General features: G+C 43.8%; 2 protein-coding genes across 2 annotated transcripts in view; one reads left to right on the forward strand and one right to left on the reverse strand.

Moving 5' to 3' along the window:
• Positions 1 to 20,451, forward strand: part of T265_00174 (hypothetical protein) — a gene marked incomplete at both ends in the record, with an annotated part of 176,981 nt that overhangs the window by 69,251 nt on the left and 87,279 nt on the right. The gene's annotated exons all lie outside the window — the stretch shown is intronic.
• T265_00175 (hypothetical protein) overlaps positions 1 to 20,451 on the reverse strand; it is a gene marked incomplete at both ends in the record, with an annotated part of 136,945 nt that overhangs the window by 50,766 nt on the left and 65,728 nt on the right. The window contains 4 exons of the mRNA XM_009163883.1: positions 1,643 to 1,781; positions 7,476 to 8,004; positions 12,574 to 12,652; positions 19,082 to 19,740. Coding sequence (XP_009162147.1) covers positions 1,643 to 1,781; positions 7,476 to 8,004; positions 12,574 to 12,652; positions 19,082 to 19,740 — 1,406 coding nt within the window. The remainder of the gene's footprint in view (positions 1 to 1,642; positions 1,782 to 7,475; positions 8,005 to 12,573; positions 12,653 to 19,081; positions 19,741 to 20,451) is intronic.

Here is a 20,451-nt window from a genome sequence, read left to right on the forward strand (position 1 = left end):
TCGTGCATCCAAGCTATTGCCTTCAATGCATAGCTCCTTTTCCAACCCCCCACTTGACAGCCCACTGACAGTGCTGGATTTATGCACCAACTTACCAGCTCGCGCCTGTTCTGCGCAGCTACCAACCCCTCCCCCAAATCATCGGTGACCGAAACTGCGGCAGCTACAACCAGTGTACGACCAGTACGCCGTTATTACAGCTGATAATGATGATGATGAAGCGTTTTACACCTGGATAAAGTGTGAACACGTAGCTCAGTGTCGTCCCCAAAAACCAAGCATTAAGGATTTCCTAGAGAAGAAATCGCAAGCCGGAGCTCTCAAACCTAGTGAAAGTTTCTTTGATACTTAATTCACTTACAAAGTCGAAGAGGACAAACGATATCCCTCTTTTGATGATCAACTTAGGTGAAGATATGTCCCCACGACTTTCGTGCGCCAACAGTCACTGGAATATAAGTAATGCAGAATTGTGACGAAAACGTCTGACACTGCTGAAAGATGGACATTCATACGAGGCAGCGTGTCAACTGATTTGAACATTCCTTTTAGGCCCACGAGGGGTAAGCAGCTGTTATCCTTCCTGTATGGTGGCGTTGTTTGGGAAGTAATCGTAAAGTTGTGAAACAAAGTTGGGGTGAATAGCTCCACGATCCAAACGGAACCCTGCTTGAGATATACACCCACTTGCGCACCTATTGGTTTTTAACTGGGTATTCAACTGAATCTCAGCTGGATTTCTCGTTTATAATATTCTTTAACTGAATGCGCTGCATAAAGGCCGTCTCGATGTCATCACTATATTTGATATATCCAGAATATTTTCTTGAAGGTTTATGAAAACTCTTAGCCAACCAAACACCAGTTTTGCCCTCCTTTGGGATCATTAGGTACGCACAAGTAGAACATAAGCTTGGTGGAAACTCAGGAACCGTTCTGCTGAGCAGCCGGCTCAAAATCGACACCAGTTTTATAGAGCCACAAAAGGACTAGGTTAGATTGGCAAGAGTAATACTGAGGATCAAGACAGTTAGGGTGACAGAAACGTTTGACCCAGAAGTTAATGGGAGGGGGAGGGGTCTTGTTCCGGTGTCTTACCCTAACCTATGACTCAGTAGTCGGACCAACTTAGCAGTGGCAGGCTCGTCTAGCTGAAGGACGGAGGGTGTAACCACCGTTTGACTCCTAATGCGACCGCACAAGTCAAGCGCGTTCTTAGTGGCCGTAGACTCTTTGGTTTTAAAAGCATTTCGACCGTAGCGAATGACGCTCCGGAGACCACGTTCAACCATTTCTTAGTGGCGTAGACTCTTTGGTTTTAAAAGCATTTCGACCGTAGCGAATGACGCTCCGGAGACCACGTTCAACCATTGGATGATCACAATATGCGGTTCTTAGAAAAGACCTTTTCTAATCCGTCTTTTCTCCTGAAAAGGCAGTCTGTTTGGTGTGACAATCGATCGATCGTTCCCTCTGAACCAAATAAGAGATGTCCCTTTGAGGAAAGGCAAAAAGCGATTGCACACAGTTAACCATCATTAATCCGACCGGACAACCCATAGTTACAAGTTGTGTGATTCGTACAAACTCCCCGATCCGTTATTATACAAACTCAAACCAAATTTACAGTATCAAGGCTTACCTGTTCAATGGATTTTCGTGGCGCTCGCACCAGGTCAGCGCCTTGTTGCAGCCAGCGTCTTGCACAGGGTACCGCATAACCCAACCCCAACTCGTACAGCCAGGCCGACACCATATCCTTGTCCCAGTGTAAGAAATCGCTGAATTAGTACAAAGAGGAAAATTAGATGAGATTGGTTCTACTCAGTCGGGCCAGGAAGACAATAGCGTCAAACCATGAAAATGGTTAGCATTTGTTAACAGGTTTCAGAGCGAAATGTCAGTCGAGTGGCTTTGGAAGCTGAGAACAATTGGGTCGGTGCCCAGGAAGCTCGCCAAAGGGGACAAATGATGAAGATACATATTTATGGATGAAAATCATCCCATCCTTCTGAAAGACGAAACAATCTGTAGAAAACTGAAATGTTCGGTATACTTCCACTCCAGAGTTTTCTAGTGAAAACGGTTAGGATTAAATAATCGGAAAGTTTCAGAGTGAAAATTAGGTGCGCAGGACTTTATTGTATGAGATACATCCCGCCTGTGGACATTTCTGCTATGTCCCTCAAGTCCATTCTTTAGAACTCTCGCTAGAGTTACTGGTGACAGTGTGATTGGAATGAGTATTTTTCACTCTTATTATGTTGCTTGAAGTTTAACAAGGGATGCATCGTTTTTCTACCCACAGGGGTTATATACTCATAATCGTAAGCGACTCACGGTGGCTCAGGAGACAAGGAAGCGGACCCGACCAAGAAACCCACTCTGCCACAGAACCCTCACCACCTTGAATTCCAATTTCTTGTGACATGTCTAATGGTAATTCAAGGAACGCAATTGCCGTACCACAGCACATCCAATCGGGTCGTGCGTAAGAGACATAGATAAGAAAGCCTACGCACATGACCTCAATTTCGGCCATACTGTACTTCGTTTTATGAACATGCATCATGGGTTTTCTTTAGTTTTTGTTCGGTCGGCTAGCGGAAAGAATTCAAAAACAGAAGATAATATATTGGTCCATCTTATCTATGGAGAGGAATTTCATTTCATTTACCGCCACCGATGCGATGGTACTGCGGTGCCGCCCCCCAGAAATAGGTAATCGTATGCAAAATATATTTATTATGAGCTACTATGTTTCGGTTGATGATGCTACTTTCCATATCTTCAGCATTTTTATTTAAAACTGAGCTCCCCTTTGGAGAGGCATGGATGCGAGAGCTTTCAAAAGACAATTTTCGTGTGTTAAAATTGCGACACGTGTGCTTTTGAGTGAAGCTCTCCGGTTCACCGTTCGTGTGCTCTTGTACGTCATGAGCGCAAACGCACCCATGAACTGACTTCCGTATTCGATTGCTTCGCAATTACAGGCAGAATCATAGTAGAAGTAAACTATATAATGTCTTGAGTATTCGGACAAGGCAGCACATTTAGCCTAATAGTATCATATATATGACATTCAGTTAAGTTTCATATTAGTGTTATATTGGCATACAACTAACTGAGCGTTTGTAACTAGGCATATTTGGGTAATTGTTAAGTGCTGATAAGTTCGCTGGAGTTGCTGATATTTGGATGGAAGCTCCAACTAGAGTAATACTCTACATTAGTGACAGTTTTAGCTCCTTGTCTGAGATTTTCTCTTGTTCAAGAGGTTTTACTGTACAGGAAAAGTTTTGGAATCCTTGGTAAATGAAGTCTAGCATCACCGCCCACTTGATTCATAGGATGTCAGCGAAAAGCACGGAGCAGTCCACTGTTAAGTAGACGAATAGGTCGATCCTTCATGGAGACTGACCTGTCTGATCTTGAAGGTTGATGAGTGATCCGTCTATGGACTTTGGAATATAAAGAATAGTTTACAACAACCCTGGAAATGTATTATTTAGAAATCATTTATGTTTAAGAGCTCCTCCAAGCGCATTTTTGCATGACGTTAGAAGTCTGGGGACTGTTAATCGAATTGGAACGTGGAGAAATGTGTCATACATCATATTTAGTTTGCTCGTTTCCACGTAAGTTTCACATGGTTTGGGAGGTAGTCAAATTTCTCTGTACACCATGATGTTGGTGAGGCGTGGACTGGAGTTCAGCAGTAATCAGTAGGGTTCCTTTGGTCACTGTTTCTAACAAAAGAACTGCGGCATAGTGAGAAGGCAAATAAAGGCTTGGCATTCCTCTTCCGATGCGCTGCTATACTTCTGATGAGACCTCATCNATGCGCTGCTTACTTCTGATGAGACCTCATCCACTCTTTGACAAGGAAACTGTCAAGTATCTAGTTAAGTTATCGAAAAATTTCAATCAACCGAGTTCAAATATAATACTGCCTAAGCAGTTTGCCAAAAAATGGGCCAGTTTACGGTTAAATTTATCAGTGACACAGCGGGCGGGTTACAGCCTAACAAGTAATGAAGGAAAAGACTGAACATCCGGTGAGAAAGTGCGATTGGGGAAAGGTGCTTCAGCAGCTACGAAACGACGGAAAGCTAAACACCGTTATGTGGAGTTCGTGAAACACCAAAGAAAGAAGTAAGTGCATGGTGAGTTTGCGATTGTAGCATAAAGCGGATGGTAGACAGACGGATGAACATAAACTCTAGACAGATATTTGGCGGACCTCACGCACCGACTGGGATAAGCGAATCGAAAGATGCGGCGACGGCGTAGAGGAAGGCCTGCTCCGGACGATCCTTCAACCGGATCAACACTGATTAAGGAATATGGGTGAGGGGAGGTACGGCATGAATTTTTGTTCATGACTGTGACTGTTTATCGAATTGAACAAATGTACCAAGGGGTATTATTACGCAATGTTATGTGATGCCGTTCTGTTTCCACTTCTTATCGGCAGTATTGCCTAAGTCAACGTGGAACTGAGAACTACACAGCTTAAGTATTCGCAGGGATGTCTATAGAGTGTAGGAATATGTATTATTACATCTTCACCATCTCAGTTTGCACTTTTCTGAACTTTAGGATTCAAGAAAAACGACTCATGTTTTCGATATACTAAACGATTTTGCCGGGACTCAAATAACGTCTAAAACTGAGATGGCTTATCTGGTCATGCCATATTAAACGGCAAACAAAAATTACCTTAATTTTGACGCCAACCGGTAGAGACGCATTTCATCTACTACCTGCTGCAAAGTTATATGAACAATCCACTTTATCACGTTGAAGACCACTTTGTAAACCTATGGAAGACAGACTAGTGCATGTTTGCTCCACCGGTTTTCCAAGGCTACTCACGAGTAGTCTAATAACGTCCAAGAGTACGATCAGGAGACACCAGTTCCACCCTGTTCTGTGGAGGGAAAATGTCTTAGCGGCAAAACCTCAAGCAGGGAATTTGCAACGTTTCCGTTAAATGTGACATGCGTGTGATGAAGAACAGCTGGGTTTATGGATTATGTTCAAGGGTTTCATATTACAAAGGCCATAACCAGATTTTGACGGACAGTATGGTATTCATGTTTGTCGATTAGCTCAATCCACAGCCATGAGACAAACTAGCGCTAGGCGACTGAATTTATGAAAAAAAATTTATGCGTACCGGTGGAACTCGTGCGAAAATTTTGATAGGCTATTCTGTGAGAATCTAATCTGACGTCGAGCCTGCCGTGCTTTCGGAGTCAATCAGGTGAGTTATGAATAAGTCGACTAAACCTGTTCCACAGTTACTGCCAAGAAGTTTGGTCCGAACGATTTCCACAGAGTAGTGGATACTTTACTTGGAGCTATAACTCAAAGTCGGGTCACCAGCAGAATAAATGCGGTAGTATGACATGTTCTGATTGCTAAGCGCTACCGATTAAAGTGCATGATGTTGCGAAAACGGCTACGAACACCACAACAGCACACTGTTTTCAGACTCAACAATCGATAGTGAACGAGCATTACATTTGGACGACAGTGTGAATGAGTTTGGGGCAATCGGAGTCTGCCAGTTGGCATCGCTTTGCACAGTACAGGGTTGTTGTACTGTGTTCACAGGTGTATGGTGGCGAAACACGGACGCTTTATCGAAGGCGAATTGGGATGTTTTATGTGGATCACTTATAATTTCTATGGACTCAGTGTCACATCGAGTTTTGAACATCGGATTTTCAGATTGGTCAGTAAGAACGACATCTGGTACGTCGCGCGCACAACCAACTATATCGGATACGTCACGTGAAACAGATAAACGACGATTAGATTCCGGCTACAACCTTTTGTAGAATGCAGTTCAAGCTCTCAAATCACTGTTGCATCAGTCTTCCGCGAATTCCAAGGAGCCTATTTTGCGGGGGGTGAATTAAAAATTTTATACTGTGTCGATTCCAACTAAAACGCAAGTAACAGTGAGGTACCTAAATTAAGTGTTTTTGTTCCTAATTCTGATCAATACATAATGTACTCCAATGCGTGGGATGACAGTACCAAGGGCCATTGGACTGCAGTTCACCGCGTGGCGCAGAGAATGGTATCAGTGTCATATGCTATTCATGATCATACTGGTTACCACCGGGCTAATCATCCTACACAGATTTCACGCGCTGAAGTTTGTCCCTCAAAACGGCAGTGTTGGATGGATAACTAGGATTGCATGTTGCAATTTCAGGGAACTAACGGATGCTGCTAGCACCTTCATGTAAGAGAATTGGTACTGACGCTCACCATTGCGTCATCATGTCCAGGTGGGCGGCGGTTACCACTTCATAACTTATCCACTTTCCCTACCAACCCTATTCACTTAGATATAGGTTTTCACCAGCTGCCGGTCAGGAGCATTCGGCTTCGTGCGAAGCGCTTGTGGTTCATCAAATATGTATAGTCACTTAAGAGTTCCACTCCTACTGACCGGCAGTATGGTTTTGGATGCCGGCCATTCACAAGATCCACGTATTCATTTAATTCTACGAGAATATCGAAATAGAAGAGGTTATGGTGCACCCCAAAAAATTCTTTCAGGCTAAGCACCGGAGTGGGGTACCTGTGAGTTATGAAGGCTGTAGCATTTTTTGATCAACCGGCAACAAAAAACAGTGGTACGCACAGAATGAAGCGGAAGTGTAGTACATCCGGCGGTACTTTCGAAACCGGCAAACTTGGTCAACTGAAATAGCCCGGGACCATTATGTGACCCGATGCTCTAGGGTCCAGATGAACGGGGAATGAGGTGGGGAACAACTGAAGTTGAGGTTCAAGCTTCCCTCAGAGAAGTTCGGCTGGTGTAAAATAGGAACTTTCAGGGCTTTTCATCAGTCGCAGTGTCTCGTTGTTTGGTGCTACCAAGACCGCTTACTGGATCGGGCAAAAGTGGCATCTTTGGGGTAAGTTTCCCATTTAGGAAGGAAGTCTCTAGGAAAACACCGCGTTCCTTGCTCTCGTGTAACCTCCCACAAAAACGGTGTTTTCGAAAACCAATCCAGTTTTAAAGATAAATACAAACATGCAGCCTTTCGAAATGCTGACAAGCCCTTCTCGCCTACTTACATTTTCCGTGCAGATAATCAGTGGACAGCGATATAGATAATCAAAGAACAGCATCCAAAAGGGATACACATAAAGACGTTGATCACCACCAACAATTAAAATAAACATGCAAGCACCACAAGAATATAACAGCCCGATCCTACCACAGACGATGTCCCGGGTTAGCTCAAGACCAGAACGCACGCAGTGATGGATGTCGTTTTTGTCAATCATACCTCTCTGGACCAGTACCAAGGAGGCTTGTGCATGCGACACCGATAGCCGGTACATAGCCTTTTTGAGATTAGGTCCATCCAATGGTCACTCAAACATCTCTGATATCAGATTGAATCTGACATTGGTAAAGCAGTAGGTGGATAAACACTCACGAGTTTCCCAGCTCCTCCATGATGTCGGTCACAATTGGTGGCGTAAGCGAGTGCATTTGTGATGCATCCGATGGGGTCTCCCGGGTAGATGATGAGGATGGTAATGATTCCACACCAGCCCCACTCATCCATGGTTGCTGGGTTAGCGAGTTGGGCATGTTCGGTACAGACTGTGGGGCTGTGTACTGATCTCCACCCGCAAAGCCACCATTCTGATTCCAGTAACTATCACAAAGCATAATGCGACCATTTGACTCAGAGCCACGCGAGTCCCTTGTGGTCCACAGACTATTGGTTGAATTGACCTTCTGGAAAGCTGAGCTACGTGGGGCGCGTAGAGAGCTCGATCGTCCGTAAACATAAGCAGCTGAGAGGGAGGAACGCACGTTTGCGCTATTTGTAACTGGAGGGACTGAGATGGAAGCGGATTTTGGAGGAGCCTCACACGTTGAGTTTCGACGTTGTGAGAGCCATCGAAAGCTGAGCATGTTGGCAAAACAAGAGGGGTTGTGAGCACGCATAGCCAGAGCTGATATATATGTATGTGTGTATGAAACAGTCACAAATGATTATGAGCGGTAGAAACTATAGCGTGATACACCAGGTGAATCGTGACCGGCCACCATGTTTGCGTGCATGTGAGACAGAATGATACATGAGTTATGCCATAAACAAGCACGAAATGGGGGGAGTACAAAGCCAATCGTTGCGCCATAGGAGAGCATGTGAAGATCTACCAATGGATATTCGTTGGCTGGACGATGAACGTTGTTACAACAGAGCAGAATATAACAACGAATGACCGACAAACGCGTTTAAATTGGTCTACTCCATCCACGCGATGAATAGGGAAAACGAGAAGGGCTTGAGTGGCTCGTAAAAGGAAAATTGCATTTTTGCAGGAAGGGCTCCAAGTCATTGGGAGTGGCTCTCATTTTCAACCAGAAAGACAGTCGGTTCATTTTCTTGCTTGTGGGAGTGCGCCAATCGATACAAACCATTCCACTAGTGGCGAAACTTTTTAAAATGTAGGTTTAAAGTGACCTCATCTGGAAGACTTATCATTGGTGAATCCAAGGAGGGCAAAATGTTTTTTGTGAGGTTTGGTCTCTCCTGACGGCGCAGGGTAGTTGTTCTTCGGACAGTGAGGTTGCTGAGATAGCATGGATTGCCACCAAATGATTCTATTTCTGGTCGGCCTGTGTCAAATCTACACCTTATGACAGCCATTTAGGTTGACGGTTGGAACAAGTGTAGCAATTCGCTCCTTAAAATGCAGGTTACTCGAGTAGTCTCGGACCAATCTTCACTACTTTGCGGTAAGGCTTATGAAACAAAGACTTTGATTGGGGACCCCAATCGTCCTCCTCTAGCAGTGTCTGAGCCCACGCACAACCGTGTAGAACCTCCAACCCCACAGTGAACAGGAGAATACGTCCAGGCACCAGATCTCAGACAAGCGAAGAAAACCCATAGTCGGATATTGGTACAGTTCGTGAGAAAGCACAGCTAAATTCCTCACATTCATTGGCACAATTTTTGTTCTGTTATTTATATACCTATGTACTGATGAGATCAGAGTGTAAATGACGAAAATAGCAGTTTTTCTATCTTAGCTGGATTGGGCTATAACGCCTCGTGAAGTAGACTGCTGAAAAATCAATGAAAAGTTCGGGGGAAGATTCGCGCCATATTCATCGAACAGTTTCACACAGCTGCGCTGATATGAAGTGTATTGCTAGGATCATTTTTGATCTTTTTGTTTTCTCTACACTTGCAAGTTTGTGTTCTCACTTCTCCTAGGAGAGTGTGCACACACTGATGGACATTGCTTCGCACTTCCAAGCTTTCTCTAAGCTCGCCACCACTGAGGCTGAATTGGCCTTTTAGGTCAACAGATAAAAGTAAGCACACAGGAAATGCTGCCAACCGATAAGTCTTAAAAAGACGTGAAGCTCAAGGTCTCATCAGTATGGACCAATCACCCTATACTTTTGTTTATCTCATTTTAAAAATAATGTGCTCTCGCCAGATGAACTTCGTAAGACCCACGTGTAGAGCAATAGAAATTTGGACCTATTGTACATCCATGGATACGTAGAAGTAAACCTGATTAGCCGGAAAGACGTGTGCACCGCAACATTTCTTTCTGTCACAAAAACAAGACTAGTCAATACGCAGTTTAATCACAGTGTTAATCAGCTGCTCGCGGTCATCTACTAACCGGTAGGTCAGGGATTAAAGTCTACCTACTGATTGGTGGAGCACGCATTGCAAGTTTTGAACAGTGAACTCTCACTTAAGCTCAAAACTGATGAACAAACACAAGTTAGCCGAAATTTTGCCTTTCTGGAGGATGTCTGACGTTTCCAATTGGCTATGTTCACCTGAAAGTGCTTTTCTGACGTTTTTCCCCGTTCAATTACTCCCGAGTTGAGTGGATCGAATAGAAAACATAGGTGTAGAAGTTGACAGCCATTGAACCTGTTCCTGAAACCACGCCAACTGGCGATTTAAAAGTTACCTTTCATTACATTATTAGAATCCTAGTGTTAAATTCGATGAGCTGACCCACAGACTGTGTGCTCGGTACCATTTTGCAAGTGAGCTTTAACTGTCTCTTTATACGTCCTGGTGCTTTACATTTCTGGGCTTTTTATCCCTCGTTTTTCACACATAGACTTCAGTTGGGCTAAAGTTCAACAGATGCTCCAAGAGAATGGGTAAAATATCTTGTAACAAGGTTTGACAGTACCCATTCTGAGATCTACTGGTTAAGGTGCGAGGGTTTGGAAACAACACGTACTGCGTTTACAGCATCTCTGACCAGCTACGATTTTTGTTCTTCGAGAAGGCTGCTTTCAAGTCATCGTGTGATAGCTTTTGACAAGCTTAGTTGGTCATTGAAAAAGCTGTTTGACAGTAAAATAAGAGCCTCTCTTCTTAGCTTTACCGGGAAAGTTCAGTGAAATCTACATTTCACACAGGAACCACCTGAATCAGCACATGTATGCCAGGATGGTTGACGGTCGAATATCGAGGCTTACCACCCCTAACTAACAGATATCTTCAGTAGAGTTTTCTTCCTGTAGGGTAGGGCGATCTGTGCTAGAATACTGAGAAGCTTCGAATAGTAGATTCACCCTTGCTGGAAAGCATCAGCAGTGTGCGTCTCGAGAGACTCAAGGAAGATTCAAAGCCCTCACCTCTTGTTGAAGATGCTTCGTTAAATGAGAGCTACAATCGGTTGATGCGTAAGAAAAGGTGTTATTTTTTCCACAGGTGAAGGGGAAAACGACAGGAAGGCAGATGTGTACACAAATCCTGTCAACTAGGGGAGCTCAGGCTATACGCACACCATTGTAACGAGCTACGGCGCTGATTTAGTGGTCAATCGCGGTGGATAATGAATTAGAGTTTCAGAAATCCAGTGAATTATCTTGAGTGAGCACAAGGGCATCCAACTGGTCGGCCTGCTTATGGAATGCAGTAGAAACTTGGAGACGAGGGCTTCACTAATGAACGGCGTGCAGTCAGTCAATTCATTAGTGCTATGAGATGCGGAAGAATGAGTACTAATTGAGACAGCAGGAGGGTTTCTAGATGGCCACGAGGAAAGTTGAAGGTGGCAGCGGTTGTATGTTTCTGATTGCCGGCTTTTCCTATACGGCTATCGTTTTTACGCCGGATGAAGTCTTGCAATAGACCTCTTTACGTTCCTCGCCGACCTTACTCTCTCGAGTTTGGGTCAGGGCCGAGGGCTTGCACGCAGCATCACGTACATCTCCGTGCTGGCATCTGTGATACCTTACTATGTGCGGTCGTCTGGTGGTTTGAACGCTGCTGACAAACAATTTTACCAACCGTTCACGTAAGAATTGGTACGGAGCTAAGCTATTGGTCTCAGGAGTAATAGGGCAAGTTAGTACACTTGTCCCAACCGCAAAGTGAGAAGGTCAATACTTCATCCATCAACCAACTCGGAGAGACTCCACATTTGGCATGGGCATCCACTACTGTAGCTCAATGGGTTTTTGACATACACATACTGTCACATCAGGACAAGGTTCAACAAAATCCGCAAAAAACAGAAGATGGAATTTTACATGCCGGTGTTCAGTTAACCTGAGTGAGCATTCCACTGTTTAACAGCCTATGCGCATTTTAATGCCAGTCGTATTGCGAGAAATCAGCACATTTCGCCAGCCATCAGTCTTGGGTTTTGGAAGGTCCCAATATAAACTGTAGAAATGATGGAGCAATGGCTCAGTGGGCGACCAGCTTCCTACGATTCTAGCAAGATTGACAGCTAAAACAAGTTGATTTTTCTAATCTTACGACAACAGTGAGGAGCAGATGGTTGGAACGGGCCTTGAGAGGATGCCGGCACCTGATTAAAGTGACCTGTATTGTATGGAATCATTCACAAGTTGAACGTAATCACCAAAGTCACAGTAGCCCTAAAAGCAATCGAGAAAAGGGGAATGCTGACAACCCTTCGAAAAAATGAAATTGTTTAACTTTTAGCTGAATTTTGTTCTCTGTCGTGAACTAGCGCGCTAGTGTAGCGCACCTACCTTTCAGCCTACCATTTGGGTGAAAACAGATTCACAATACGGAAAGCTAGATCGTTTCAGGTATATGACAGGACCGATCGTTTTCGAAATTTTAGCTAAACGAAGGACACGACCTAGGGGATTTGTTGTTGTTTCACAGCCCGTTGAGATTAGCTGAGGTTTGATACAACAACCACAAACAAAAACTGCTGGTCGGGCAATTCTTGGTTTGTTTAAGGGTTGGTTAAGTGGGGTTACTAAGCGGAAAGCACCTCACAATGTTGTATTTGAACCCATCAAGGGGGATTATCAGTGCAAACACCAAGTTCAATGATAAACTGCATCGGTGGACAGTTCGACGCAGTATGAGTTTCGGGGACTTACGCATCTGAGAGACGTGTGCCGAATGGTGAAACGGGCAGTGATTCAAACCACAGGTCCCTTTGTCTAATTGGGGTAGTTGAATGGATGAAACGAACTGATTTACTCACAAATATCAGCCAGATTATTGGCATCACACGTCTAATTGCAAACTGACTTACGGGTTATCGGTGAATAATCGTCGTAAGCGCGTAGTGCTTTTTGGTCGTTGCAGCATATGGCTGGATGAAATCGTATCTTCTGGAAGAATAGGATGAGAATTGGGCACAATTAAGGAAATGCTGATCGTTACAAAGTTGACCTATGATGACTTCGAAGAAATCTTTGTGAATTTTACTCGTATCAGAGATGCGTTTGTGACAAAAAGGAAGGGCCTCATCGAGTACACCATCAATGGGAAGTGTCACACACAGTGTCCTAGTCATTAGTACAGCTGTGTCTAAGTTTTTCGCATCTGGGAAATGGGATGCAATACCAATACTACTTTTCACTAGCAAACAGACATTGTCCTTAGTTACGCGTTTTTTTGGTCCGGCAAACATTTATTTCCTACGCACATATCGTGGAAGAGTTTTTTGGTGCCCAGTGCGTAGTCAGAAGAGCACAGGGACCCATAGCGATCGTGTTTAAGAGCAGTTGTTCCCGTTTTGCATTGTCGTACCCCACTGATTGGCAGATATAAACTGGGCGGGAGTTGATGACGAAAAACGGAGCACTTATTGATAAATAGACGCTGAGTACAAAGCACGCGTCTTGAAATGACTTGTTATATTCACGAGATTCTTTACTGAGGCACAGATTATCCGGTTCATGCCTCTATATTATCCTAAATCCTGGATATTTTTTAAAATTCATCTGACTTAACAACTACACATGGATTTGGCACGGCTTCTTCTGATTATTGAGCAGATGGTCGGCTTCTAGTGCTTTGGTCGTGCACAATAGAGTTGGCGCATCATCCTCCAAAACTGGCGGATAGCTTGGAAGGGATTTTGGAACAACGGATAATACTAAGTAGAATACAAATCGTGGAAGAACTTTGGGTAAAAGGATCTTTCTTCTGCGGAAAAAAATCAATTTATTACTTAAAGCAAGTAAATTTCACCACCGTAACAGCTGTTGAGGTGATCTGATATTTGAACTTGCGTATGGGGAAAAATAAGTTTACCTGGCTGGTATTCGTCTTCGTTTCTGTCTGGAAGGGTGCAGATAGATTTGTGCATAGCTGATCGTCTGGAAACCGGTGGAGTCTGTGCGCACGAGAGAGAGAGAGAGTGATGAAAACAACACGATCAGCCAGACTGCACTCTCGATTTGCATACTGTTTTACATACGCTGATGGAACTCTTCGCCTTATATAAACAAACGACATCTTTCAGCGACACGATTAAATGATGGGGTGAATCCATTGCGCAGGCTTGCGTACAACTTGGGGTTAGAGCAGAACTAATAAAGAATGGAGGGAACTCGGAGGCTTTGCCACCTACGAGCCCTAAATAAGGCAAAACCAGCAGTAGATGGCCTGGTAAGTAGTGTGTTACCTCTAGACCGGCAGTAGGGTAAAATGATGTTACAGGCACTAAAGCTTTTAGGTATCATAGTTCACATCGATATTCGAGATACCGCAGTACATCTCGTAAAGAAAGCTACTCACAAAGTTGCTGGAAACTCTCACACAGCCCACAATCCGTTTCGCTCTGTCTGTCCAACTTTGTTTCATGAGGAACATAAGGTCGATAGAAACTTAGGGATCACATCTACTTGCCATGATTTGTTGAAGAGTTTTCAGCAACGTTGTAGGTAGTTTTCTTTGTGAAGGACTAATTTGTCTTTGTGAGGATGAATAACCCTTCTCTAGTCGTGAATCCAAGACACACCAGAAGTGCTGTTATAAAACCACATTCCGTATGACATGGATACAAAGGCTATGACTAAACGAATTTTTCAGTTGGACTTAGCCAAAGAGGAAACCTGACTTGCATAGCCCCCTATTGGAACTCCATGTTTGTATGTAACCTCAGTCCCCCTGTTGTTGAAGTTCTGATACCTGACACGAAAGTCACGTACCGCCATTGCTAGTCCACCTTCGCATTTTGGACTAGCGTACTTTTGCCTCAGTAAATTACCCCTAAAGACAGGCTTGTCTCCATTTAGTTACGTATCACGATGATTCAGTAGGACAACAAAACAGATGCATTAAATCTACCGGAAAACTTTGGTGCTTTAAATATGTTGACACTGTAGCTACAGTACTGTCAAGTGTAAACAGTATCTGTCTCTCCCATTTCTAGTCGGGCATCCAGTAACCAATAGTGAAAAACCGATCAGGTGTGCATTTGCCAAGATTTTACGCACAATAAGACTAGCCTTGGAGTCTTTCATCGGAAAAAGAAGCCCACATGAAGGAAAAGATCTCGGACGTAACTTTCTCCGCGTCTATTCACAAGTGAATCAAGGACGTTTACTTCCAAATGAGAAGACTTATGGACTTTTTCCAGTTTTAAGTTTCTCAAGTTGACCACACTTTCTGTTAGAACTTTTCGTTGCCATCACAAATATTAGACAGCTTTGGAAAGGACGCTTATGATGAGTAGGTCTCCTTCGCAGTCACTCCGTGAACCAAAAATATACAGAAATGTGCAGAAATGTTCGGATGAAAGTTTCTGAAAAAATTGGAACAATTTGTCCAAGAAAAAATTGGTACTCAAGAAATTTCATCTGGAGGTCACCGTGGAGCCAAACATGGCAGATGCAACAGCACAAAATAGAAGCAAGCGAGTCACACCCCCATGCACCAAGGACACCGCTGAAATGACAGCAAGGCTCTTGCGACAGCACAATACGACGGTCGCTTAAAAACCTGCGAAAACTTTGCGGAGGTCATTATCGAAACCAGGAGGAAAATTAGACCCAATGATGCAGAACAATGTTCCATACAGGATCCAGCGCAATGACCGTGAGAAGCGATATATAGAACCAACGGGGAGGAAACCCTCCACCGGAATACACAAACACAAGCTCACCATTAAAAGGCACGATCAATTTCCCTCATCTTCGTACACAAAAATCAAGAAGGACACGAATTTGACCGGAGCAGGGTTCGCACGTTGTTCAAGCAAGAATGAAGAGAGAACTTGGATTTATGAAAGCGTGGTACTCTATCAAAACACGTATCAGAATTGATCCTATTTAGTAATCAATAAGAGCAAAAGAACACCAGAACCGCAGAGCTTTGAGTTTAGAAAGCGACAAGACGAGGAACTCATGAGAGAAACAGGAAAGCCCGATTCAAATGGACACGTCAATTTGATTGGAGGAGGCACCCAACGAATAAACCAAGGTACCAAATTAACCGCGGATGAAGGAACACCAACCGTTAGAATGGAGAGCATGGTGCAGTACAGTCAACCAATCAATCTCGAGAATATCACACCATAACGCAATGCAAATCAAGAAGAGGGTTAATCAAAGCCAGGCAGAAAACTACGAAAAGTAGAAGGCGCCGAGGTACCCAATCAGATCGAACAACTCAGACCACAAAGCAACAAAGATCACAATAGGACCAATATACTCATGGGAAGCGCTGTTTTCCAGACAGCCAGTCACGCTGGAAGTTAACAGGTAGTCTTTAAATGCTAGATAACTGCACGAGATAATGGGGAATAGCCCATCCGAGTACAGGTGATGGCGTCTCTTCCTATGGTGACGAGATTGCCAAGCTTGGCGACAACAGCCACCTGATCAACAGTGAAAAATATCCTGATAGGTCTGAAAATCACTTCAATCTAGGACATAAGGCCATATAGTCCCCAAGGCAAAACTATGAGACCGTCACCATCAAATGTGGTGAAACAAGTGTCAGTCTCTGGGATCCCTGACCTGCTAGCACGAACAAAAAGCACTAGAAAACGATCACGACAAAGTATGTGATCAAAGTACTATCACCTAGGAGAATTTCTACTGGAGGGTTTCTGGAGTTACACTCTAAAATCTCTAGATCACTTTCAAACCGTTTCGATCGATGCTTCTTGATCCTTGTTCCAAAACCTAAAAGTTTTACCACTTCCTACACTCTATTACCCAGTAAGTCCCACGCCTCCATTAAGCAGTTTGCTCAGTTTGGTAGCTTTATATAGCAGGGTTGGCTCGTAATGGAGTGAGAGGTTATATCGATGCTTTGGCTTCTCCCTGATCGTTGAACTGGGCAACCATCCTTACTGTTTTAATTATCCAGTTTGGTGAGGTAAATTAGTGGACAAAAATCAGCAGACCCCAATCACAATTATGGGAGCGACAGAGATTCAACAGCAATTATAGATGCCACCGTAGCCCTCTGACGCATTAATAGGAATTGGTAGGCTTTAACAAGACTCAGGCGTGCGAAATAAGGAAGCGCACTGTGTTCGAATGGCCTCATGTCTAGTATCTAACCAGGAATCAAAGCTCTTGTCAATCAGAGTCGGTCCGAGTTTCATTTCCAGCCCAGTGGTTGAGCATACTGAAAAATTGTGAAAGTCAGAGCAACAGTTCCAGCTTTCGCCTGGTCAGAAAATAGTTTGTGTACTTCCCGTGTGGCCTACTGAATTTATCGGCTTCCAATCTTGCACTCAAGTTGACTGTGGGTCCGCAGAACATTTTTGCCGGATGGTTTGTTAACTCTAATTCCTAGGTAAAACAGATTGCTGCTTTAAAAGTGGAGTTTAGACGCTTCTATTCTGACGCCCACTAGAGGGTCTCCGAAAGCATAAAAAAACGTACTAGGAAAGTGTTCAAAATGGCACCACCAAAAACACCGCCTCTTTTTCTCCCTTTTATGTTTATGCTTTATCTAAGCCTTGTCAACTCGACAAGCGTTACTGAAATACAACCTGGTGGTGAAAATTCGTCCCATTTCATTCATCATCAATGAGTCTATGTTTGGAAACGTGAAGAGAAAAACAGCAGTGGTAAAACAGATGCCAGCTGACTGTTTTTAACTGGGCAAATGCTGAATGGCATTACGTCCGCACTCTTAAGATACTTCTTAAGAAATCAAACAATTAACATGCACTGCAGAATGAATCACAATTTTATTATGGATCATGGGCCCGTAAGCTGCTTGGGATCGGTAAAGACGTTATGCTTAAATGACTGTGGTCCAAAACGTCAGTACCACGAAAAGGTGGATGCTATTGCTGCCACCACAAGTGGTTCTTTCTGGACATGGTTCGATCTGAAGTTGCGCATTATGTTCACATAAGACAGAAACTCGATAAGGATCTTAAGGAAGGTTTCTTTGAAAAAAAAAGGGTGAAACGACCTGAGGTATGACGCAAATAGCAATTGTCTCTGTCGCAAATTCAGAGCAAATATTTTTCACCCAATTCTGTTTTCACAAGGGGTAGTACGTTTTCGGTTGATTATAAATAACCCAGAGATACAACGCATTAGGGCCTGACCAAAAGACCATGTCTTAGTGAATTCGGTTCTGAGAAGATCCAATTTGTTGACATACGATTTCTTGTCGCGCCAGCTAAAAGTGAGTTTGTTTTTTCCAAAGCACACCTGGTTGATGAATAACATAAATGAGAGGTCCACCCTCAACATCCATGCAATGTCACTGCAAGACTCGACCTTGTTTAAAAAAATTTAGTCTGTTTGTCCTCAATATGTTAGGCTGTTCGTGCTTAATTTTCCCGTCTTCAGTAGATTCTGTCGATTCAGTTTGAGCTGTTTCACCTTCTGACCTGTGAACCGTGGAAAATTGTTTCCACGATTGAGAGTTTCCCCTCAGTGCGAAAGTTGTTTTCAATGAGTCTCCACATAGTGGAAACTGATTGATGCTCATCGGACTGTTTTGTTAGGGTAGTTATCGGTTAAGGATATATATAATGAATGTATAGCAATATATCATTAATTTCATTCAAACCAAAAACTTTCATATTGTTGGAATGTCCCCATGCTTCAACAATGATTGATAGCGGATCTTCCCTCTAAGCGGAAAAAAATCTTAGAATTGACTATATTTATCTCGCTTTGCATTCAAAAGTCGTCAGAACTGGTTAACTCTGTATCGCACACTGAAGAATGTCTTCTTCAATGTGTTCCGTTTGGTCCCAGGTGGCAACTAACCTTCAGTTGCTGAATGAGGTCTGTCAGACTACAGCTGCTGCTCGTTCACTTCTTATGATTAAGTGGGATAAGTTGACAAATTTCTCTTTCATAAAGGAAACTACTTAAAAGGTTGCTGAAAACTATTCGACAGCCCACGACCGGTTCAGTTGAGTCTCTCGTGAAAACCAAATTGATTTGCAGATGAGTGTATTTCTCGAAAACAGCGCAATTAGATCATAAGGTTGACGGAAACTCGGGGACTGCGCCTACCTGATGAGCCCCAAGAAGGGCGAAACCGGTCGTGAGGTGTCAAAGAGTTTTCAGCAACCTTGTGAGTAGTTTCCTTTATGAAAAAAATATACTTCGATATCTCGAATATCGTGCCAACTGAATCATGAGGTGGCCTGTGTGCAGCACATTCAGCTGGAGGACATCACAAACGAGAGTTCCAAATGAGTCTCCCGTGGAAACCAAGTTGATTTGCAAATGAGTGTTTTTTTCTTTGACAGATTTCTGTTTTCAACTTTGATGATGGCCAAAACTATTGGGTTTAGCAACGAGACGCTCTTGACTTACAGCAGGATGGATGAACCGTTCTTGCATCTGTTTAGGAGTGCGAGCACGCCGGAAAATTGGACTGTGTGGGTTGATCGGTCTGTCGGCTGGTACTGACGGTGGTGGAAGCCCATCCACTGTGGTTGCAAAAGAGTAATCTGGTTGGGGTGAGTGACGCAGACCGAATGTTCTCCCTGCTGTTCGGTGTTGATTTCTTGTGGGTTCCGGTTTGCCTGGCGGGGGTGTGCGATTGGTGCCGGTAAGAAAGTTTTGTCTATGTTGATCACTTGCATACTGCGGTGGCAGATGGCTTGAATCCGTTGGCGGTGGTGAGGAGTAGACTGGTGAGGACACTGAATCATTGGGAGATATGCCCAGGCGTGGAACCCTAAACTGGTCAAGGAAGCTTCGAACACCTACATAGTTTTGAGCGGAGTGTGTATCCATACCGCTGTTTAAACGATTCTGACGTAATTCGTTCAAGCTGATGGACTTGTGGTGAGTAGACCTTAGCATGCTACCCGTTTGTAGATTGCTACCATTTTCCGTGGCCGAAAAAGTCGGTAGTAAGTTTGGGGGGATGTGAAGGTCATATCCAGTTACTGCTGCATTGTTGCGCGATAAGTCCAGGACTGGTCTAACTGAGAGGTCTAACGGAGAATGCGGACTGTTTCCAGGGCCTGTGGGATTAAAAGGTTGAACGTACGTTGCGTAAACTACATGTGGATGATCAAAGTACAAAGTTCGGCTGTCCTCGTGAAGAGGGCACTTGGACTAGAAGCTTTGTTGTTGCTTTACCCTTTCTGTCCCGGAACTGCCACAATTTTACGTCGGAATATGGATGGGAGTAACTATGCTTTGGAAGTGAGAGGAATAGCATAAATGAGAGAATCAGCTGGGTTCCCGATGAGTATCCTGCCAAAACCAAAATGGTATGCAGATGGGTGTAGTGGTCAAATTTCGTGCAATTAGGTTTGAAGCAGAATATAAGTTTGACGGATGACCTGACTGATAACCCTCAAGAGGGGAAAGACAAGTCGTGGGTTATCGGAGGGTTTTGAGTGGTGCATCATATCTATGAACTGAGTTGTGGTATCTCGAATATCGTACAAAATGAAACATGAAGCGGCTTGATGCAGCATATTCAGTTGAGAAGTATATCATAAACGAGAGAATGAGCTGGGTTCCCGTAAAAAAATTGTTATGCAGATGAAGTTATGGGCCTTCTGCCTTCTTCGTGGAACACAATTTGTATCTAAACGGGATCGGCCGGGAGTCCCTTTAACTAGCTGCATAACTGCTCACCTCACCAATGAGTGCCTACTAGTTTTGTGCCTGATTCAACTATCACCAATGGTTGTGACACTATGCTTCAGAAGTTTGTGGTAGCC

The sequence above is a fragment of the Opisthorchis viverrini genome (assembly GCF_000715545.1).
Source record: "Opisthorchis viverrini unplaced genomic scaffold opera_v5_2, whole genome shotgun sequence".
Lineage (NCBI taxonomy): Eukaryota > Metazoa > Platyhelminthes > Trematoda > Opisthorchiida > Opisthorchiidae > Opisthorchis > Opisthorchis viverrini.